This window comes from Strix aluco, chromosome 15, assembly GCF_031877795.1.
Source record: "Strix aluco isolate bStrAlu1 chromosome 15, bStrAlu1.hap1, whole genome shotgun sequence".
NCBI classification, from domain to species: Eukaryota; Metazoa; Chordata; class Aves; order Strigiformes; family Strigidae; genus Strix; species Strix aluco.
The window spans coordinates 13917003-13940050 of record NC_133945.1 but is presented as its reverse complement, the minus strand read 5'-3'; the positions used below and the strand labels follow the sequence as shown (position 1 = coordinate 13940050).

At 40.6% G+C, this 23048-nt stretch overlaps 2 protein-coding genes across 6 annotated transcripts in view; one reads left to right on the top strand and one right to left on the bottom strand.

Annotated features, from left to right (window-relative positions):
- TMC5 (transmembrane channel like 5) overlaps positions 1–15699 on the top strand; it is a 28880-nt gene extending 13181 nt beyond the window's left edge. For both annotated transcript variants that reach the window (XM_074840880.1, XM_074840881.1), the window contains exons 5-22: positions 678–777; positions 1229–1319; positions 1645–1893; positions 3148–3299; positions 3846–3990; positions 4540–4695; positions 5268–5434; positions 6076–6154; positions 6523–6620; positions 8246–8341; positions 8927–9002; positions 9883–10016; positions 11185–11358; positions 12668–12746; positions 13085–13177; positions 14225–14326; positions 14628–14673; positions 15242–15699. In XM_074840880.1, the coding sequence (XP_074696981.1) occupies positions 678–777; positions 1229–1319; positions 1645–1893; positions 3148–3299; positions 3846–3990; positions 4540–4695; positions 5268–5434; positions 6076–6154; positions 6523–6620; positions 8246–8341; positions 8927–9002; positions 9883–10016; positions 11185–11358; positions 12668–12746; positions 13085–13177; positions 14225–14326; positions 14628–14673; positions 15242–15354 (2150 nt within the window). In that variant the 3' untranslated portion in view covers positions 15355–15699. The remainder of the gene's footprint in view (positions 1–677; positions 778–1228; positions 1320–1644; positions 1894–3147; positions 3300–3845; positions 3991–4539; positions 4696–5267; positions 5435–6075; positions 6155–6522; positions 6621–8245; positions 8342–8926; positions 9003–9882; positions 10017–11184; positions 11359–12667; positions 12747–13084; positions 13178–14224; positions 14327–14627; positions 14674–15241) is intronic.
- A 324-nt stretch (positions 15700–16023) lies between these two features.
- Positions 16024–23026, bottom strand: GDE1 (glycerophosphodiester phosphodiesterase 1). Of its 4 annotated transcripts, XM_074840885.1 has the most exons (7): positions 22706–22799; positions 21596–21759; positions 20831–21006; positions 19449–19554; positions 18582–18674; positions 17725–17936; positions 16024–17324 (listed from the first exon to the last, which is right to left on the bottom strand). In XM_074840885.1, the coding sequence occupies exons 2-7, from the start codon at positions 21596–21598 to the stop codon at positions 17177–17179; spliced, it is 738 nt and encodes a 245-aa protein (XP_074696986.1). In that variant the 5' UTR covers positions 21599–21759; positions 22706–22799; the 3' UTR covers positions 16024–17176. The 4 variants fall into 4 exon arrangements, with proteins under 4 accessions (XP_074696986.1, XP_074696984.1, XP_074696987.1 ...); XM_074840883.1 differs by lacking the exon at positions 21596–21759 and having other exon boundaries at positions 22706–23015; XM_074840886.1 differs by lacking the exon at positions 21596–21759 and having other exon boundaries at positions 20831–21002; positions 22706–22870.
- Positions 23027–23048: the final 22 nt, after the last annotated feature.

Here is a 23048-nt window from a genome sequence, read left to right as displayed (position 1 = left end):
GGAACAATTTGGTTTTGTGTTAACACTAGCCATTAATCTTTTATATTCTACCAGCACACTAAAATCCCATGATAAATGAAGCACAGTGCAGCGTGAATATGTCTTCAATTGTAGAAAGAAAAGCTAAACTCTTTATTAGAATTTGTTTGACCAGCTAATGGATTGTTTTCAGCCACTGTCTGGAATTAGCATCGAATTCCAACTATGCAAAACCAGCCCGATTGTCAAGTAATACAGTTCTGTCTATTTCATAGGTAGTACTGAGTTTGGGCACTAACATCAACTGAAATTATGGAATAAATAAAACAAAAGTTTAGCTTTCAAGTCAACATCTGGCAACATAGAAATGTAACTATTGGTGATCAAGTAATAGACTAGAATCTTGGCATTTGTCAGTATTTTGTTTTCCTTTCTATTGCAGCTCTTTGTATTGACATTAAACAACCATCAGACAAGTGATATTTATTTTTTAACATTCAGTATTGTACTACTTACTTATGTCTGTATTAGAGTACTGGTGGGCCTGAGGATATGCTGGGGAGTATTATTAAGTCTCAGAATTTGCCGCACCTTGGTAACAGTGAAAATGGGGAATGATGTTATATCCATTTCAGATTTTGTATAAGAATTACTGTATTATTATCCCAACATTTTGATTTTTCATGGGTTTTATGCAGAGGAAAAGTTAGTTGGAAATCTTGCAAGTATGTCCACCAGTGAAAGGATTAAAGCAATCCAGAAGATGCCAGGAACCATGAAAAAAAAGAGAGAGATCAGGTAAAAATAGAAGTTTATCTGTTTAATTTTACACACACTATACTTTCAACATCTAGCTATCAAGTATGGATGTTTGCCATCTGCTCAACTTTCGTCTGTCACTTTGAAAGAGCTGAAAGTACTTTTTAATGCACTTTGTAACAAAGTTAACATCTTGCAAAGGAAAATAATTTTAAAAACTTTTTTTCAAAAACTTTAATCTCCTCACAGAATATATTTAAATTTTGTTCCCAGAGTGAGTTAGTGGAGGTACTAGAACATGCTGTCATAGCATGAACAAGAGCCATGGTATCAGCCAATAGGAAAAGAACCAGCAGAACATCTCCATGTTTCATTAACTCTGTTCATGTGGACATGTGTGAAACTGTATTTGCAACAGCTTCTTTGGCTTCTTGTTTTAATTACAACTCATACTATAATGCTTGTCACCCCCTGCCCTGCTTTTCCACAGGAATAAAATTCTTAAAGAAATAACAAAAGAATCAATGCGCCACAGTACTCAACTTTCGTGCTGTCCACAGTGTCTGCAGCGAACAGTAGTGGTAAGTGTCAGAAACTTCTGTCAGTCACGACAGAGTAACCCACTTTAGCTGCAATGTTATCACTGTCTCCAGAGGTATCTGGTATCTTGCTTTATGTTACTTACCGAAGAAGCAATTAATTGCTGCAGTGTTCATTAATAATGACTTGCATTATGGTAGCGCTTAGGAACACCAGTTAAACATCTTACAGTGCGTGGAGTGGGGGAAATCTGTTCTTACCATCAAAATGGAACTGTAAAAAAATGTGAGGCTTTATTAGGTGAATTTGAGTCCTGTTTAAGACTGCTTGCTGAGATTTGTCTCTCTGTCCTCTTTTGCACTTCAGTCATTTCGGCGATTTGGAAATAGCTTGTCGGAATATTTTCACCTGTTGCAGTTTGGGCACAAGACTCTGAAGATCATTGGTGCTAACTTTGGAACAAGTGTTCTTTCCTATTTTATTTTCTTGAAGTGGCTGTTAGCTTTCAACTTCTTCTCATTCGTCATAAACTTCAGTTTCATCACAGTCCCTCAGTTGGTTGCAGCAGAACCAAATAACCTTTCATTCATGGGTCTGGAGCTGTTCACTGGAGCTGTAAGTATGTAACAACAGTTTTGTATTAATACTGTGTGCAACAAATCTAAAAAGTCACAATAGAGTAGAAAAGTTAGTATTTCTTATTAAGAAGTGGAGTTAGAATGTGATGTGACTAGAAACAATATTTAGTACATATTTGAAAAAGAAGCTGCAACAAACATTGACTCGGAGTGAGATGAATGGAACTCATTCTGATGCATATATCTCACTGGAAATGATAGCTGACTTCAGCAATATTTCAACTTTCATCACTCAGAAAGCAGTGGAAGAGATGCAAAGGAAGCCAGGCCTTCCAGAGATAGCTACAAGTCTTCAGAGAAACATTTTTTCCGTACTAATTTTCCTCTGAAAATACAATGCAGATTTCCATATGTGATCCCATGAATTTTGTTTGTTTCCAAAGCAAACCATTTTGCTTATTTCCAAGGCACACAGATCTTTCTGTGGCAACCTGCTGAACATAGTGGGGCCTGGAAACAGGAGGATCTTGTCATTGTGTGGAGATCTTTACGTGTAGAGTAAAGTCACAGACTGTTTTTAAAGGAGGATTTTGCACTGTTTTAACTCTACAAGTATTCATCAACTAAATCATCTGAAAAGACGACTTACTCTTTTTTTTTTTTCTGTCCTTGCTGAAAAAATGTGTCCATTTTATTGTTGTTAAAGGATTTCTCTAGTTAATAGACAAGACTCTGCTCTTACTAATGCTTAGCTGAGAAGAGATCTTTTTAAAGAGGAAAGATATCAGTCTTTTCCTTCTAAAATTGCTTTTAAAGTGCTGTGTTTTGTAGTAATGCTGTTTAGCCTTGCAAAGTACAGTCACCATTGCAGGAGTTCAGCTATCATGTAGTTACTCTAGTGCTGAATGTCATGCGCTTCCTTCCTGGTTCCTTCCTAGTTGATACAATTCATCAGTACAGAACCTTGCTGCTAAGAAAGAAGCAATTAAACTTTTCCCTCCTCAGGAATTTTCAGTAAATTCTGCCAAGGTGTTGAATGCTCATGACCATCCCACATGAATCTTAACAAGGATACAAGTAATTTATATATCTCTAGAAGCTCACAAAACTGTGGAAGATTTTATCTGATAGAAGGAAAACAAAGGACCTGATATGTAGAAATTTAATCACACCTGTGATTTCACAGCAGGGAATGGGAAAGCTCCCACTTCCTTTAATTGGTCTTCAGGTGATACTTCCCACCATATGCAGGTGACAGCAAATATTCTGAATGATGTCCATATCTTTTCAGGGTTATTTTCAAGAAACAGTGCTCTACTATGGCTTTTACAGTAATGCTACAATCAGTAAAACAGAGAATGGTCCATCTTACAACATGCAGCTGGCCTATATTTTCACCGTTGGAGTATATTTTGTCATATGTTTTCTCATCTTGTTGTTCAGGTAAACTAACTTTATATTCTTGTTTCACTTATATTAAGGGAAAAAAAATTACACACAACAAGAACAAAAGAACCCCACACTGTCAGTGGTTGACAGTAATAATTACATGAGTATGTTTCTGTAAGTCCTTATTTCCAGGTCTAGAGTTTAAGTAGAAGTTTCTGCTCCGAAGACAGTCTCCAGAAATCAAACCTTTATTAGACAAATTAAGAATAACTACAAAACAGTAAGGGACATGCAGAGAATCCTGGTTCAAACCAGTGAATATCATAATCCCCCTTTGTAAGCTGTTGCTCCTGATACATTCTGGTGTTGATGTGGCCTTCCAGAGGTAAAGATTGTCAGCAACAACCAGGAAAAGGAAATGCGAGAGTTGTTTCTTACATTAAAGTTTATTTTCCATGTTGTCTTATGTGACATGATCTGACATTGGTCCAGTACCCTTGGCATAGGATAGAAAAAATGACAAATCCCCTTTTTTGACCCGCTGTACAGACTTGATGTATTTCCCCATTACGCATCTCACAAATTTAATTTTCGTTGCAGCATGGCAAAATCCTTCTGCAGGAACTTCATTAACCCTCAGATACACTCTGGAATTGCTAGCAAACTTCTCTGCATTTGGGACTTCAATATAACTAATGAAAAAGCTGTGAAGCTGAAACAAAAGAATATCAGCATGCAAATAAAGGTACAAAACACAGGAGGTACAAAAAGGTAGAAAGGTACAAAACTAGAATACATGAGTCACTTGCCAGAGACTTGTATGTGCATACACAAATTTATATGCACGAATAAGTCTCTGGCAGAGTGACTCAAGCATGCTAGTCCTGTTCCTAATAGACTTAAGACTTCATGACTGTTAAGTTTCATTTGGTTTGAAATCCTGGATTGGCTTAACTACTTGGTTTTTTTCTCTTTAAGGTGCATAGATATATTTGTATGCTTCGGTTCTACTGAATGAAGTGACTGTTACATATTTGCCAAACAGAATATGTCTTCTGTTTTTCCTTCCTGGTATTTAACCATTCTGTAAGGAAAAGCCAGTCTTGTAATAGTATCTCTGTGTAACTGTCAAGAGAAAAGACTTTCAGGATAGGAACACAAGATTGTCCAGTAAATGCTCTCAGGATATTACTCTGCCCATCTTCTAGAAAAATTTTTTATTCAGTCTCTTGAAACAAGTTTTGCTTCATGCTAGTGACTAAGGAATTCTTCATTAGGAATTGTTTCCTTGCAGGAAGACCTGGCTGAAGTAAACCGAGAAGTTCTAAATTTTTCTGCAACAGAGAGAGTTGTTCGTATTGTTATTCATCTTGTTTGTTGGGTTGCTTCCCTGGGAACAGCAGTAGCTGCTTGTGCTGGTGTTTACTTCCTCTCCATTAATAACATAAAGGTGAGGACAGATTTTGCAGTCTGGTTTTGGAGATGTGTTTTTCCACATGGGTATCTTACACTGAGTGCAAGCAGTGGTCTGTTCACTACTAGGACTGTAGGGAAGCATAGCTGCTGTTTCTGCCAATGCAAACACAAATTCTGCTCTACCTAAAAATCTGGTTTGCAAAGGCTCGCACCACTGGGGACTATGGCAAGAGTGTAGGACCTGAGGGGTCTGAGCAAATCTGCCCCCTGGCCCCAGCAGCTGCTCGCCTGGGCTCATGGCTAGCTTAGGGGTAGTGCAGCTGGTCACCTTGAGAAGAAGCCTCAGCAAGGCCTGCCTCTCCTTTGCCTAGGAGCTGCATTTCAGATGGGGCTCCCACCCTTGGTCCCATGGAATGCGGGGGAAGGGGAGAGGGTTGCTGTGCTGCTGGACGTGGGCCAGTAAAACATGATAGTCTCTAACCTGAGAACATACAGGGAGGTGTGCCAGGTGTCTTTCCTGTGGACACAACTTGAGGCAGCATTAAGGCTCTAAGTTGGGGCTGTCTGGTTGTTTGTTTTTTTTTTTTTTCATTTTTCCTCTCTTAGGTGTTTGTGAAAGGGCATAAGAATGACCTAGAGAGCCAAGCTGCCATGTTGGTGCTACCCATTGTTGCATCTCTCCTCAACACATGCATGCCATTCTTCTACTTGTGGCTTGGACACCTGGAGAGATTTCAGACTCCTGGACACCAGATATATGTCACTATTACCAGGTATTTGTTTCTACCACCTTAGTGCTTTTTGCCTGAAGTTGTCTGAGTCTTCTTTTTGACAGCAAGCTGTGTCTAGTTGGTGTAGTGGTCAGCAGGGAGCTATGGAGGAGAATTAATCTCTGAAGGCTTCTGTACACTCTTCCCTCCATGTTTTGTTTGTCTCCCATGAGCCTTCTGGAGTGTTATGTCTCTACATGAGGACAGGGTATGGTTTCCCTCTCAATTAGGCACACTGTGACACTGGGCTTGGTTTTGTTTGTACCTTCCCTAGATGGTCCCTGGGCTGTTGGCCCCCCAGGGAAGGGAAGGGAAGTAGAGAGAGGAGTGAGGACATCGTACTTAAATACAGATGCCTGGAATTAACACTGTGTAACCCCTGGAGCCCACACACCCAACCAGTAGCCTGTTTAGCAGAGGTTTGTGCCGAGGTTGTCATGCCCAGCTCCACTTCTGCCAGAACAATGGACTAATGCTGCACCTTAGCTCTCAGGGAGAGCTCTTGCTGGTTCTGGCACTCTGCAGTGCTATTGTTGCTATAAGAGGAGGTCATCAAGTGTAACCAACTGTCATCCTGTCATCATTCCCTCCAGTGAGCTTATGGACAAGCTGTCAGTGCAGTTACTGTTACTTTTTCTTTTTAGAAATATCATCCTGAAAATATCAATTGTTGGAATACTGTGCTACTACTGGCTTAACATTGTGGCTGTGTCAGAGTCACAGGTAAGATTTCAAAAATTCAAATCTTTGACTTGCAATGCCAGGTTAGGAACCACTTTGATAACAGGCTTGCTCCAGCAAAAAGACAAGTACATGTAGTGTCTTGGAAAGCTGAATTTGCCGCCTCAACACTTTTTTATTAGCATCTTTAGAGGAATGAACTGTAGGAAAAAATGAATTGCCCAACTCAGGTCTCAGCTGGTTTGCAGCACTGTTCAGTGAGAGGTTGACTATGGTTAGTCAGGCTGTTAGCAAATCTTTGATCTGGAGCCCAAGTTTCAGATGCCCAAGCATTTGGGAACAATGCTAGAGTTGCGTGATTTTTGGCTTCTAGATATGCATTTTTATTTTTTTTCTTCTATTTCTTAAAGTGCTGGGAAACACTGGTTGGGCAAGATATCTATCGTCTTGTTCTAGTTGACTTCATATTTTGTTTGCTTGGCTCTTTCTTTGGAGAATTTTTACGGAGGTGAGTACTGCTTTTCTAATCTTGTTTTTATTCATTAACGAAAGACACCAAAGACACGGTCTTTTTTTCCAACATGAGAAAGAAAGCCCAACAGAAGCGTGGCTGTGGCACCACTGAACCCTTCCTTGGTTGTCTCTACCAGGCATAGTCTCTGGGTACATGCCCTGTGTATATTGCAGCCCCTTCTTAGGGGGAGGTCAGAGTGTGTACCATTCTACTCTCCCAATGTGTCCTTTTTTCCTTTGGAGATGGAAGCAGGCACAGAGGAAGCCACATTGTACTCCCCATGGAGCTCCTGAATGGGGTGACAAAGGACCCAGTGTCTCAAGCAGAAAACCTTGCTTTTCTGCATATGCACAGGCACACACTTCTGTCTTTCCTTGGTATGTCCCCCTTTTTTTCCCTCTTAGTCATGCCACTCTTCAGAGTGCACACAAGTTTAAAATCTTATTTTAATCAGTCTTATTAAGGATGTAATATGGCTCTCAAGTGTAGAGTTCTGCAGTGTGGTGAGAAAGAAAGTATTTTTAATTGAATGTGAATACAGCTAAGCATGTAAGCAAAAAGTCATTTACTTCTGCTGTATGTACCCTCATATTGACAAACATTATGCCTTAAGGTAGAGCATTTAAGTGCTTGCCAGCTCTTCAGAGCATTTAGGGTTCCTGGTGGTACTTGTGTAGGAGATCCATTGTTTGCCCTTTGCACATGATGTGAACAAGACTGGTTTACAAGGTAGGACTTTGTTAGCTTTATGTTAAATTAACCAAAACAACATTGAGAAGCCCTTGAAGACTTTCCCTCCGCAGCTTTTGCCAGTGTACTTTAATCCTCCTGTTCTCGTTCTGTTCAGATAGGAAACCACCTCCCAGCAAAAGGTCACAGTACCAAAACTGCAGTGTCAGCTGTGATGAATGTCCTCCCCTAAGTTGTGCAAAAGCACCAGACCTACAGCAGTGAAAGATTAAAAGTACAATAGCTTGTATTTATTTGTATCAGAGTAAAGCCCAAAAGCCAGGGAGATGGGATAATTACCAAATCTTTATTGTTCTAGCTACAACAAGCAGAAACTGAATTGTCCCCAGCTCAGGAAAAATGAGGTGATAAAAAGGGGTTGTTAGTCCTCAGTAGGAATCCTCTGAGTACTTGCTTTTCTACCTGTGTCTCAGCTACTTGCAACCTCAGTTAGTTTAAACTAGGATATACTTTAGGATATATTAAAAGTATCAGTCTACAAGATCCAGATTTTTGAGGCTGAAAATTCTCAGGACTCAGGAACTGAAAAGCTGTTACAGTTTTGTACTGAGGCAACTTGCCATTTCAACTGTTTAACTATAAGCATACTTTTCTGATATAGTTACAAATGCTTTGTTTCCCTTTTTTTTTTGAGTTGCATGAAAAATATCCTAGCTCTTATTTCAACCCTGCTTTTGCCAAATTCTGTTTCATTTTTGATGTGCTGTCTAATCAATGAGCTGTGGCTGCTTTGCATGACATGTGGTTAATGCAGCCGCTAAATAATTTGTCACTGATGCTTGTATTCAGGATGTTATTTGTAGTGATTTCTACAAAGAGTTTTATCACTCAGAAAATTCTATTGTCCTGTGCTTTCCCCCCCCCCCCAGAATTATTGGAACTATAGTCTGTGTGAACTTGGGGTTGCCAGAATTTGATATTGGACGAAATGTTTTAGATTTGATCTATGCACAGACTTTGACCTGGTAAGTGTTACATTTACAGTCAAAACTTCATTTGCACTTAGAAATACCATGAAATATTCTGACATTTCTGGCTCCTTCTATCATGGGGAAAATAACAGGATAAATGCCTGAGAGAGATGACATATTCAGGACCTTTGTAAGGATTGTGACTTGCCAGTTCCCTTTGTAGTTATGCAAGTAATAACAATAACTGTAGTCAGTAGTTTACCCTGTGGCCACCTGGTCTGGGAGAAACCTATGAAAGGAGCATCCTAGAGTTTTGTTTACTTCCCCGCTGGAATGGTTTCCTATTGAAATAGTCTCAGTATTAAACCCTGGCAAATATACCTTATTTCTAACAATGAGTATGTTATTCCAATTACGTAAGAGTTATGCAGAAGTGTAGATAGATATGTATATTTGAAGTTGCATATTTTTAAAGGTTGACTTACTGTTACAGGATCAATGTCAATATAATTACATTTCCAAATAACCAAACACTAACTGTGTATGAAGCTAGTGTGATATTTTGTGCTTTCAGTGCACTGAGAGCTGTGTGGTGAATAGTCAAGATTTACCTTTTCTCTTGTAAATGCTTTCTTGTAGGGTTGGAATCCTCTTTTCACCTCTGCTGCCTGGTATCCAGATGATATCATTTTCTATAGTATTTTATGTGAAAAAGGTAACAAACTTTAGATTTATTTGTTATAAACTTACCCTATTTGAAATCTGAGCAGAATTTATTGTGTTAAAGTGCTGATTTGGCCTGGAAGCTGAGGGGTTTTGCATTTAGGAGAGCAGTTTGGTTGATTGGGTTTTGAGGGGAGAGTGTGTTGCTTTAAAAGAACACAATTTAGATGCACACCCTTGAATTAGAAACCTGTGACATTTGAGAGGGGGTAAAGGTGTAGAAGGGTTAAGAGCACAGTTAGAGAGTGGGGAGAATAAAGTAGTAAAACTGAAAGCTGGGGAACTAACAGTGTACAAGTGCATATGTCAGTATAGGCACTCAGCCTGGGGCTGTGACTTGGCTTCTTGCTTACTCCCCAGCAACCTGCTCCCCCACCCCCCCGAAGTTATCTAAGCATAAGCAGGGTGGTTCAGCTAAAGACCAAGGTGGAAATTTCTTCATTTCAGAATTGTTTGTCTCAGTAGTATGACTAGATAATAGATTGTTAGTTGGGTCATTGAACAGTTTGTAGTGTTGAATATAGAAGAACAAAGCTATAGCTAGAAAGACTGATTCAGAGTTCCCCGAATGGTGGGTTTGTGTGTGCTACAAAAACCAACTCTACCCAACAGAGTCCTGAAGAACCCATCAGCACTTCATTTTGCCTCTTACTATTCAGACTAAATTCTTTAAGTTTTCTAAACTACACTATATCTATCAAATTCATATAAAAGAAGTTCTTGGAAACTTGATAGATGCTATTCCAGCAATTGCCACCAGCAATTTCAATGTGATTGACTTAAACCAAGTTGAAGTGGCAGGTAACACCATTCCAAGAGTCAGTGTACCTTCATCTCTTTAAAGGAGTCAGTGTACCTTCATCTCTTTAAAGGTCAGTCTGATGATGAATTGCCAACCCCCTCGCAAAGTCTGGAGAACTGCTCAAATGACAACTTCTTTCATGTTCCTGCTGTTTTTCCCTTCCTTCCTTGGAGTCCTGTCTGTCATTGGAGTCACTATCTGGAGGTATGGAAGATCACTGGCATTCAAGCCTACTATGTTATGCTGTGTGACCTGATACCAGGCAGAGGAATCTGCATTTTTCCGTAGAAAAAGCTATATGAGTTGCTAATGGAAGGTTTCAGATGTTCATGAGATGTTCTGTATCCTGAAAACAAGACATGCTCAGTGAGTTTGCAAGAATGTGGTTAACACAATACCTTGTCCCGTGAGAAAGTAGGAGGAGAAACAAAGTTACCTTGAAGTTTTGGGATCCTATTTAAATGTCACAGCAAATTCAGCTTTTCCTCCTCCTTAAAAGTTTCTGTGACCTAGTCCTAGTTCCTGGACTAATTTATGTTATAGGCCATACTGGGTCTGCAGTGGAGAAACACCCAGGAAAAACTCAGCTGATAACTTCTGGATTGTTTATGAAATTCAAAGGCTTTTTGCAGGGAGTGCTGACCTCTGCAATAATGCATCTTGGTTGCTACCAGTATTTTAAAGCTGCTTTGTGTGCGTGTTACGCTGCTTGCAATAATGAGGGCAGCATGGGTAGTCCTCTTCTTTTTCTTGGCAATTCTCAGCCCCCTCATTTCAATATTTAGTGAGACACATGCAATCAGGTGGGATGAAATATTTCATAGCAAACATTTCCAGATGGCAGGTGGGAATTTCAGACTGTCTGAAGTGGTTCATTTTCAAAGCAAACAACATTTTCTTATTTCAGTCTACCCAAAAATGTTAACTCTTGTTATGGGCTGCCTTAGTTCACCACATCCTGTTGTTACAGAAAATCTGTAGTGACTCATGTCCTTGAAGGCAAGGTGAAATGATTGTTCCTTTAAGCACCTGTGGTGAAACTTCGAAAATCCAGATTTTCAATTTGCTGTAGCTTGCACTACAGTGATTGACTTGTTACATTTAGCTCAAGACTGTGTTTACAGGGCTTGGTACCAATCCATTGCAGCAGGGTCTATTATTTCTCACTGCATAGTCTGGGGTTGGTGATTTAATGGCTGGAGAGTGACTCAAGTTAAAAATGAAACACAGATCATGGGAGTTCCCTGAGGGTCCAAAGAGAACAGACGGCTATAGCAAACTAGTGAGCATCTCAATGTACAAAAATCACTATATTAACTAAATCACTGATTAATATATGAAGCTTTAAGTAGCTGTTTTCTCACACTTTCAGGTTAAAACCTTCAGAAGAATGTGGTCCTTTCAGAGGTTTGTCTTCTATGTATGATGCAGTCTCTGAGTGGATAAAAATACTGGAAAATTACACTGCCTCAAAATGGGTAGTGTGGATCTACCATAACTTAATTACAAGTGAACTGTTCTTCTTCATCCTCTCCGTTGTTGTCCTGTAAGTACCTGCTAATGAAAAGCACTGGAAGAGGACCTGAAGTGGAAAAAACTGGCTATGACATAGCCATTCTTCATTAAAAAAAAAAGCAAAGTGCATTTTAAAGCATCAGAAATGGTTAATGTATTGGAAATTCATGTATTTGAAGTACATAAAGAAGTTATAAAACTTATTCCTTGTATGTTAGGATGCCAAAGCTTTTTACAAACCCGCTTCATGCTAACCCTAGGATACACTGCTTTTCATTGAGTATTTCTAGTTTACTGGTGCTTACGCTCCAGATCTTATTACTGCCGGCACACTTAGCTTTAGGGACATCAGCAAAAGGGAACATGCTGCATACAGTGGGCAAAATAAATTGCCTTTTTTTTTTTCTTCCCCCAGAGGTGAATAAATCAGTAGAGAAAGAGCAAGCTTTCACAAGCACTGGCAATACAGACCAGATCTATACTAGGACCCTGAGCAACATAAAAAGCAGAAGTTTGGGAGATGGTTGCTTTGTCTTTTCTGACCGTTTCTGATCAGTGGAGTCATTACAGAAGATATCCTGTTAAGAATAGCTGAACTACCACAGGGACACTGTGGTGGAAGGGCATGGTGGTGCACAAGTAGCATGTTAAAGTGCATGTTAAAGTTCCCCACCATATGGGGAATTCTAATAAGTAGGTTGCAGTCTGCTTCCAGCTCATCTCAGGTAAATTCGCATACTGTCCTCTTGGCTGAAGGAAATTATTTTTGCAAAACCATGTGTATTAAACTATGTGCCCACTGGTAGGGTTTGATGTTGTAGCTGTACTGCTTGATATTTCTAGTGTGGGCCGTGCACAAACCTGTTCTCATAAAACAAGCTCCCACTGATTCGAGTGGGACCAGGATTGGCCTGGAAGCAGTAAGTGTTCGGTGTTGTGATTTAAGGTCCAGGCATGTGTCTAAGCAAATGACACAAAGTTGGATAAGAGCATTAGGTTCCTATTTGTTATCTGAAACACACCTTGTATTGCTGACTGACTTTAATTGTACCTCTTATCTTGAATACAAGTCCATAAATCTTTGGGTCCTTTCCAAGAGAATGTCTTAAGCAATTTCATGTCCTTGTCATTCCATGTGTAATTCTATACATACATTTTTAAAATATATGTATTGTCTGTATGCATATGTCTGTATATGTATAAATATGCATGTATAGATATGTGTATATATATCTTTTAGTGGGTAAAAGAAACAAGATAACTTTTTGTTTAGACAATGACTAGGAGGAAATACTGATGGGTATGAGTGCTCATATGTTGGACTTTCTTTTTTTGTTTAGAATTATTACTTATCTTTACTGGCAAATAACAGAAGGAAGAAAGACTGTAATGAAACTCTTACAGAAGCAAATTATGAATGTAAGTTTGACTTTCAGCTTTATCTTTTTTAAAATTTGGCTTTCTGTTGATTGCCTCATCTTGCTGTTGTGGAGCCGTAATCTGCTTCTCCTATGACAGTTCAAGGGAGGGTGGGAGCCCTCCCCCACGTCAATCGCAGGGAAACTTAACTCACAAATAAGTTGTTGCAAAACAGTTTTACCTTCAAGCTGTGCTGCTGCAGCTCCCTATGTAGACAGATTATTTCATAATAAAAGACATTTTAATGATTATTCCGGTCAATTGTTACTCACAGGCCTTGAGCCTCTCAAGAATGATTAGTCCATTCCAGCTAATGATCAAATGTGTCTTGACCATAGGAAGGAAAAGAGAAAAGGCTTTTACTTGAAAAACTATGGGAACTGCAAAGAAAAACCGAAAATCCATCCGTGCCAAGAGGACGAGGCCAGCAGGTCAGTCTGATAGTTCAGGTACTGCTGTTTCAATTACGTGCTTGGTATGATTTCATGGGGTTCCTCTAGCCTTGCAAATAGGCTGCCATTTTGGGATAGGTCTGTATTTAAAACTTTACATAAATTGATTGATTACTGGTTAATTCCAGACAGCAAAAGGATACCGTGGAAATTCCCTAACTGTTTGCTCCAGACTGGAATTTAGCCTAGGAAGGGTATAGAAAAGTCCTTACCCTCACTGGATGTTATTTATGATTATGAAACTGCAGGAAAACATTCCTAATCTAGGAGTGCAGTGATGGTCACTAAAGGGTTCGGCCGCAGTTGAACCTTGCCTAGACTAAAAGGAGGCTGCCTTCCTCCCCTGACCCTGGATTTCTTTAGGGGTCTATGGTTTGTGCCCTCCCCACCCCGCCCAGTCTTTTCAGCTGAGGTAAAACTGAGTGCTTTGACCTAATTCCATACAACATCAAGATAGACCTCTAACGTTCTTAAACTTGAATTTATTTTTCAAGTCAGGCCTGCCTGCTGAGCTATCAAATTAGTGTTAAAATGTGCATATACAGGTGCTGTGCAGGGTTGTTATTTGGTTGAGCAACCACTCTTTGACCTACATACTGGTGAAGAGAAAGTCTGTTAGGTTCCCCTCCCTCCCTCAAAAAAACCCCAAACAAATTCCCCTGTAATGACTGGTCATCATTAATGCAATAATATAAATAAATATAAATAAATATTGACTGTAGAGAGGGGAACTTGAAGTGAACAGGCATTTTCTGTGCGCTGGGGATTTTCAAACACTAGACAACCCTGTGGCCATGTCCAGGGTCATGAGTGGGACTCCTGAGGGAAGGGTTTGATAGCCTAAAAAATGTGGGTATTCTTGTAGTTGTTAAGGTCAGACTTCAAAAGGAGATGCCAGAATAATCTCATTGTGGATCTAGTAGAAGAGCCATCTCCCTAAAACAAGGGTGGGAATAGCACTGACCATAAAGTCATGATTGGAAGCCAGAATGTAGTACTGCTAATGCCAAATATTCTGTCTTTCAGAGAAGCTCTTCTTCATACCACCTGTCCAGACAACCTGCTCAGCAAGTGCCAGGCTACCCAGGAGGGGCATTTGACAGAAATCAAAATGCATCCTACAACGAGGTGAGATGGTCAAAAGAAGGAAGTCTGTGCTAGATTTCCATATATAGAACCTGGGGCATGAAACGGACAATGGGCATATGTTGAACAAAGAGGTCACCCTGTATGTATAGAAATAATTTTAAAGATTAACTTGAGCAGATACAAAAATGTAATCAGAATAGCTGTTGGAATACTCATACAGACCTGCTTAAGATCTGGAGAGTATGGTTTTGTTCCTGGTAACTGGTATCTTTTAAAATGCAAGAGAACAGGCACATGAGGGAAACATCAACCTAAATCTGCTTGTGAATTTTGTTTTCAGTATCCTGATGCTGCTGGGATCTTGAGGGGGTCTGGCTTCCCACTAGGTAAGCAACAAATACTAAACACAGAACACAGCTCTTAGAGGCTCAGCTCATTAAAAATGTTTGATGTAGTACAGACACAGCATGTGACAGCTTGATGGAAGAGACACAGAATTTTAGCATCTTGTATAAAGAGAAAACAAAAAGACTTTTTCTGGGGTAAACATTAGCTATAGGATGTGCTTATTAGTAGCTTGTTGCAATGTTGTTGGTGACTTCTGAAGACTGATCACAAGCTTCTATATACCAGAGAGTTGAATTTCTTTGGGTAAATGAGCCATTTTGTCTTATTCTTGCCTATGGCTGCTCCTGTATTACATCACATTAGAGATATACTTCACATCTTGGTGTGAGTCTCAGAAGAGGTTATTAATGATGTAGAGTCTCTAGGCCATCGTATGTCTGGAATAAAAAGAGCTATGGAAACTTGCCTGGTAGCTTGAACTATTCCTGGTTTACACAAAGACGTAACTTCATTCCAAACAGTTGACAGATGGGACACTTAAACAGCACGGGGGTGGTGGTTATACCAACACCAGCACAGCTAACATCACTTCCTTTGTGAAAGCAGATCCCGGGCCAGCCCAGCCCCGCTGGCCAGGCATGTCTGAGGCGGTGGCACTCGCTCTGCGTGCTAGAGAAGCGGCTCAGTGGGAAGATGAAGATGATGACAAAGACTTTTGACCGTGAGCAGGCAGAAACAATAATCAATGTTAAGTTGTTAGCTGGTGTTCTGCAGAAAGCAATATTCATTTGCACTAATGATGTTTTTTTACCCCTAAATGGAAGAAAAAAATAGAAGAACGGATTGCAAAATGCATCCCAACTGCAGTTTATTGCTAAGATGGGGAATATCCTGCGTGTTTGGTTTGTTTCTGAAGTAGCGATATTCTGGTGAGGGTCAGCATTCCCCCAGGACTGGCCTTCACCTCCATGCAGTAAGGGTCCCTCCACAGCTGGTCGCTTGTCATCAACTAAACATAAGGAAACTTGTGCCTAATTGTAAATAAAAGCTTTGGTCTAAAAATATTTTTGTATCAGTCATATTGTTCAAACTGCTTTTATCTGATCTAAACGAAAAGTGTATTGGTCAAATAACAATAGGAGGAAATTGAAGTGCAGTTGTTTTTAATGACTGAGACATTGTACTGGCTGCAAAGTAACTTGTGTGAACCAGGTTAAGCTTCTGTTCCATTTTCACTTTTCTGAGCCATTTGTAGTTTTATAGTCACGCAAAAGCACCTTTGATGTTAAAAGTTATCAGAACTCTATCAAAATTCTCATCTGTGTAAAACCACTGCTTGTGAACGAGAAGTTTACACATATCTTTTCTAGTAAAGGATAGATTGGAAGTAACACAATTGAGAGGATTTTTTTATTGCAGCTTCTTTTTATTCAGAGCCCCAGCTTTACCATGATGATATTTTTTTTTTTTTAGCCTAGTAGTAGGAGTGTCTACTACTCGCTCCTTCTAGAGCAGAGCCAAAATGATTCATGGCCCATTGATGGTAGCTGTGATGAGAACACCTGGGGGTTTTACCCATTAGAAAAAATATCAAGCAACCTGCACTCATTTTGACATTCCACAATCTACTGGTGCGCAGCTGATAAAGAATACCCTACCCATGAGCCAAGAGATACTTGTTTAATAAACTGCAGACTTGATTTCAAGTTAAATCTGGATTTCCCACATATCCTTGTGAGTACCCTTCCATCATGCAAACAATAAGCAAAGTAAAAAGACATTTCAGCTCTGTTTGTTCTACCTCTACCAGCACTCGATATATAGCTTTCTTTTAAAAATAAATACATTCATGTGCTGTATCATTAGAAGAAATAATCTATCCCTTGGTTCTTTTAAAGTCTGGAAGGTAAGATACTCAAGTTTTATTCATTAATTCTCATAGTCTTCACATTGAACATGGAAAGCTGGCTTCCTTTTCCTTGTCAAGATGCAGCACAGTCATCTTCCCATGCAGTAGGAGGGAAATATACTTGCCTGATACTTTGGCACCATTATTTTCAGGTTCTGTTTTGAGAACAGTAATGTAGATATTTTTAAGATGCCGTAAATCAACCTCAGATTATTACACAGTTGTAGAACAAACTAAATTACTAAAATCAAGGTATGACTTTAAATTTTGATACCAGAAATTGGCGATATGACTTTATAACCAAGACTTAAATAAAGCAAAGGAATAGTGGGAGAATTAAGGCAACCTGCACAATAGGGAATTGCCCCATTAGCTTGTCAAATCTGATCCTTTTACGTTACAGCGCGATCCCCTCAGACCGCGAATGGCTGTACCTCAGCTTTGCCGAGTGTTGCAAGACAGGGTTTTTCTGCATTTGAGATCTGACCGTACAGCAGAAGTAAAGTGCTGCTCTTTTCCCAGAACTATCATTAGAGATGCTAATGCTGCACCAGTGGATACCTGCTCGATCGTGAATTCAGACCTGCCCGAGTGAGACAGCTTATTTGGGTTGGTGTCTACCAAGCACAGGTCTAGTAATGAGGATCACAGTCTTCCACCAAGCTGTCTGTGATGTAGCTGGATACGAGGACACTTTCGTAGTAGCTTTTTTCTGCAAATGTGTTCACTGTCCAGGCAACCACCTGAATTCCTTTTGAAGACCACTGCCTCACATACTCTCTGCAGGGAACAAAGACACCATTAGAGGAAGGCTGACTACCATATTTAAGGCAGACAGTGCTGAAGCTACAGTGGTTTTAGTCTTACATCAGTATCACATCAAGAACAATACTGTGTCATCTTCTGCACTGTCATCTTTTTGTGTTTTATTACTGTGAACAGGCAAAAGCAACAGTTTTCTTCCCCTTTGAGATTAAATTTAGGATCTAACATAAGATAAAAATACGAATTGAAAAGATAGAGGCTTAAAATAGTAAAATAGCATGCAGTAAAGGAACTATCTAAACAACCTTACACAATGTTAAATGGAACAAATTAACATATACTATTGTTAACTCCACCCTTATATACTAATAGAATGATATTGCCTCCTGATATATTAGCAAGCTTTAACACTTACTGAGAAACAAAATTTTTCTGTATGAGGAATGCTGAAACCCCACACAATCGCCACAAGAAACTGTGTAGGCTCCAATCTAGAATGACATCCATCATCATATACAAATAATGTTTCCAGGAGGAATTGAAACGGGGTGTCCCATCTCCAAAATGACTCAGATGCCAAGGCCTGTGTGTTAGTGCTGTTACCACATTTCTGTCAGCTTGTCTCATCTGGAAGATCAAGGAGAAAAGACTGCAATTCATACAAAAGCAAGCTGCATTAAATATAAATTGGGAGAGGTTAGATAAAAAGTCCTAGCTTGCATTTGCAGCTCTACCAGAATCCTTCTCCCCCTCCCCCCCAGATCCTTGTGTAACTCTTTTAGAAAGTGGTTTATGATATTTTGCTGATTTTTCTTTAAAATATGCTGAATAAGCAACTGCTCTTAAGTTAAAAAAATTGCATAACAGTCAGGCAATAGAACAAAATACATAGTAAATGGACTTGGCAATGAGAATTAGGAAACAGTTTTAGTAATAGTCCACATTTACATTAAAATATGGAATTTAAAAGGTACCTTGCACACAGATACCTGGCCATATGCCAACTGTAAGAGCGACGCACTGTTTTCTACATAGCTTTCAGAATGGAGGGAACTGCTGTAGATTCAAATGTGCATCTAATGAGCACAGAGTAATCTATAAGATTATGCAAGAGACTTATGATTTATGTGGGGTTTTTTGTTTGGTTGGTTTTTTTAAATCTTAGCAATTTTAACAACCCAAAAGTAATCTGGAACTGGGAGTTGTATGTCATACTGAAATTCCCAGACAGAAATTAAAAAAAACACAAAATAAACTTTTAGGAAACATCACCTTATAAACAACATCTGGCATGAAAGAACAGACAACACTGTTGTTATACAAACGTGGAAATTCCAGGTAGAGTTGTTTTAGGGCGTCAACTGCCTGCCAATTAGAGATACACACACATGTTATCTTTATACATATGCTCATATTGACTTTACACTACAAAGTCATTTTGGAATAATCCCCTTTAAAAATACTTTCCTGTTTTGTGTAACAAGACTGAAATGGAAAGGGGGACGAAGAAAACCAGCATCTTGTGTATACCATTAATACAGAAATGACATTTTATTTTTTGCAACAAGTCCTTTTTGTGATTCTGTTTACAGCAATGAGTAGCATTCTCAGTGTTTTGAAATACCCTTAAATATATAGTGGATAAAATTCTGAAGTCCTGAAGGTTTAGTTCAAGGGGGAGAATGAATGTATTTCCACATTTTGATATGCTAAAGAAAAAAATACTTTGATTTGCATGAAATGTTAAGGATTGATCACTTGTATCTCCTTTCAGTAATGCAAATTATAAACAAGCAGGATCCTTAGTTGGAGGCTGAAGATGAGATACTATCTCACCTCAGGAGGAGCACAGGCAGGGAATTCACTTTGCTTTGTTTTATGATGGTGTTGTGAGCTGGACTCAACACTCACACAAGTCTCACGTTAATTTTAAGTTGCAGCTTTCCAGGTCAATGGAATGGGACAAGGGAGCAGGTTGTCTTTGCTTTGACAGCCAAACTTTGGATGACACAAACAGCAGACCCAGTCTCGCCCATATTAGAAAAGGGACTGTACCACACATATCTCTTGGAGACCAACAAAAAAGCAGGTTAGAAACCCAAAGGGTGAAGGAAGGTGTCTTAGTACAGTAAGCGGTACCTGATTTGCATGGCCTTTGACGTCAAAGTAGATGATAAGATTGTGATGCATAGACTCCACAACAGCTTCTCTCAGAGTTGGTACCTTTTCACCCTGGAATTTGCTCCTGCAGAAACAGAGAACTCCTCACTGGAATGCAGTCAAGATACACATGTGCACACACACATCCCCAACTACACAGAGCTGTTTCCTAGGAATTCCTGAACATAGTTTGCTGGTACACTAGTATTAGAGGTGGGATCAAGCACCACTAGCAATGGCAGCAGGGGCTCTCTCCCCCAGTGAAAGGCTGCACATGTAGAAGGATACGTGCACACCTCCTTTGCCCCCAGGATCCCACTAGACAATTGCATCCTTCCAAATTCAAGGTCTAATCCGATGCTCACTGACCCTGTGTCCACACCAAAACACTAACCTCAGTTCCTCATCTCCTCCTGCAACTACCACAAATAAGCATTCAGTCCCAGCTGCTGAGCACCCATCCACCCACTCCACCCTGCTTTGACTGCACTCCCTAGCTCTGAGCCAGAAATGCAGATCCTGGCAGAATAAGCAAGTCAAGGATGTAGGAGAAGCAGCTTCACACATCAATAAGTTATTCTGAATAACAGCTGCTCAGCAGTAACTGCCTATGTGGAAGTTCTCTCTGAGTGCCTCAGGTGATCATCTTTCCAGCAATAACCAGGGAAGATGTTACTTGTACCACAGACTCACAGGTGGTACATTTACAGGAGTCTGGAAATCCCTAATGTAGTGTCTCAGAAATACGAGGAACACACACTAAAAGTTCTTCTCCTAAAATGGATTCACCTACAATACTGTAGAAATTGCAGTGTCATCAACATTTTAGTAATGTATAAAAATATGTTCCCCTGCATGCCATCTGAAAGGACCTAATCAGTTACTGGGGTCACAGCTCCTACCTGAGATTACCCAGGAAATCTGTGTAGCCCCTTTTCAACAGTATAATCCTGATGTTTAGAATCCCCAAGACACAATCAGTCAGGAAATATATGTGAATAAAATTAATTTTAGAAGTAATTACTCAAGTCAGTTTTGATATACTGTGAAACTCCCAGTATCTTTGGGGTCCTGCAGTCAATTTAGGGGAAGCTTATGTAGAGATTAACCTGTTTCACATAAGATGCCTGTGGATTTTGTCCTTGAAAGCCAATTATCTTGACTCTGCTTCACTGTTCCTATTGCAAGGATGGGTAAGGAGATATAATCTCATAGGCTTCTAAAATCAAATGAGAAATAACATGTGGAATTAAGCTTTAAATTTACAAAAGTTTTCATCAGTGATAGATCATTTTTTTTTAATCAAGAATGTTTTTTTCACTGTTGAAACAGTAGTTTCAGAATAGCAATAGTTCATTTACCATAGCCTATGTTTTGCAGATGGATTAAGCCTCCTAACTTCATCAAAAGTCAAGTCACGCAATCTTCCAGACCCATCAGTTGTCCTTTCTACTGTTTCGTCATGCATTAGAATGGGAACACCATCTGCAGTAAATTCAAGATCCAGCTCAACACCCGTTGCTCCATTCTCAGCTGCCTTAAAAAAAAAAAAATTTAAAAAAAAAAAAAATCACATACACAATGGAAGAGACAGATTTATAGATTTAATATAGATACAGCTATAGTTAGCTTGTATTCTGGTAAAAAATAATAAACTATTAATGTTCTTTTCTGTAAGCTTGATCTGCAGAACAAAGTAGGTTTTATCCAAGGTATTATAAGAAGCATTTGTAGATCAACTGAAAGCATATAATCTATTTTACAGATGAAACCATAGTGATAATGTCTTGGGATTGGGACTGTTTTCAGGATAAAAATGCAGAAAAGAATCCTGCTTTCTCTTTCTGGTCTAATAACTCCTGAGTCCTTAAATTATGTTCCTTTCTAAAAGAGAGGTGAAACAAATGACTACAGCCTAGATAATTTATAGATTAGCACTTAGAAGCCAGAATTAGAGCAGGCCATCAGAGCATAAAGTCTTTGCTTGCACAAGGAAAAGCTATCATCCCTTTTTTTATGGCACACAGGTGCAATATTTCCTTTAAGAGTCAGATTCGCCATTCATGTGCAGTATGGTTGATCCACCATACACAGTAAATACAAAACTTCTCAGAAGCACTACTCACCATGCTTGCACTAAGTAGTAGATGTATGTAGGCAAATCCCTGCTCCTATCTGAGGAATCCCCATATCGGAGAGCAATAAGCAGCTCCCTGATATGGGCTGCCTTGGAACGTTTCATAAATCCTGCTCCTTTCCCAGGAACTCCTCAGAAAAGCACCCAAGTGAACTGCAAGCAAGACAAATTGTTCTGAAGGATAAATGCCCTCCTGGGAAAAGGGCCAATGCACCAGAAAGACAAATTCCAGGTATGCACTAGAGGTTGCTCAAGAGGTAAGGATCTCTATTGTACAGCTTCAGAATTTATCGGAACAAAGAGCCCTGCCTCGCCCAAAGGTAAGAAACCATCAGAGCAGCAACATCTCATCATCACAGATACACTACATTTGAGAGCCTGCTCATCACAATTTCAAATGATTCTTAGAAACATATTTTGAACCCTGGCTGCACCACGGTGCTTTGCAGATGAGGCAGCAGTAAGTTTCACAGCGGAGCTGTACACAGTGAAGTTCCCACAATACCAGATTTTCCCATAACTGGATTCTCACTACAGATCTTCAAGGCTTAAAAAGCAAATGACCTGTTACTGCGTTGCTATCCACTCTCTATATTCTGTTGCAACATCAGCAAAACACAGTATTTCGTTATTGCTACAAGCTAAAATATCCATCAGCACCACGAATATAACACTTCCCGCAAGACTCGGGCCTGATCAAACTGTTCTGAATCCGCTTGGGGACGAAGGACTGAGAAGCCACACAGCTTTGTGCAGCAAGTCAGAAGAAGCTGGAGTTACGTGAGGCGACGAGGGCTTGGTGCCCGCTGAAAAGGCAGATTATCGAACATAAGCCACAGGCTCGTATTACTGCCCTCCGATTTCAGGCTCTCACCCACCAGACCTACGGGAGGCAGGCTCCCGAGGCTCACTCGCTCTCTGCAGAGCATGTGGCAGCTCGGCCTCACACTTCTAACCTCGTCTCAGGCCCTGCACGTCCCGTAGCGGCTGGGCACGTTAAACGCGCTTCCAGCGCCCCCCGGGGCACGGCGGCCCGCCAAGCCGAGCCGGGGGAGGAGGGGCGGCAGGCACGGCCACGGTGAGGCCCCGCCGTGCTGACCTGTCGGATGGCCGCCAGCGTGTTCTCGGGCGCGTCGTGCGCGCCGCCGCGGTGGGCGATGCGGGCGGCGGCGCCGCGGGGCCGCAGGACGCGCTGGGCGCTCTGAGGCGCGGCGGGCTCCAGGCTGAAGAGGTGCAGCGCCAGGTAGAGACCGGCCGTCACCAGGCAGGCCAGCGCCGGGCTGCGGCTCAGCGCCAGCACCGCCCCCAGTAGCACCGTGAGGGAGCTCAGCAGGCCCTCCCCATGGCACAACATGGCGGCGGCGGCGCCCGCCGGGCCGGGCCGGCCGGGCCGGAACTGGACCCACCGCCTCGTCTCAGGGCAAAGGCAACACCGCCGCGCC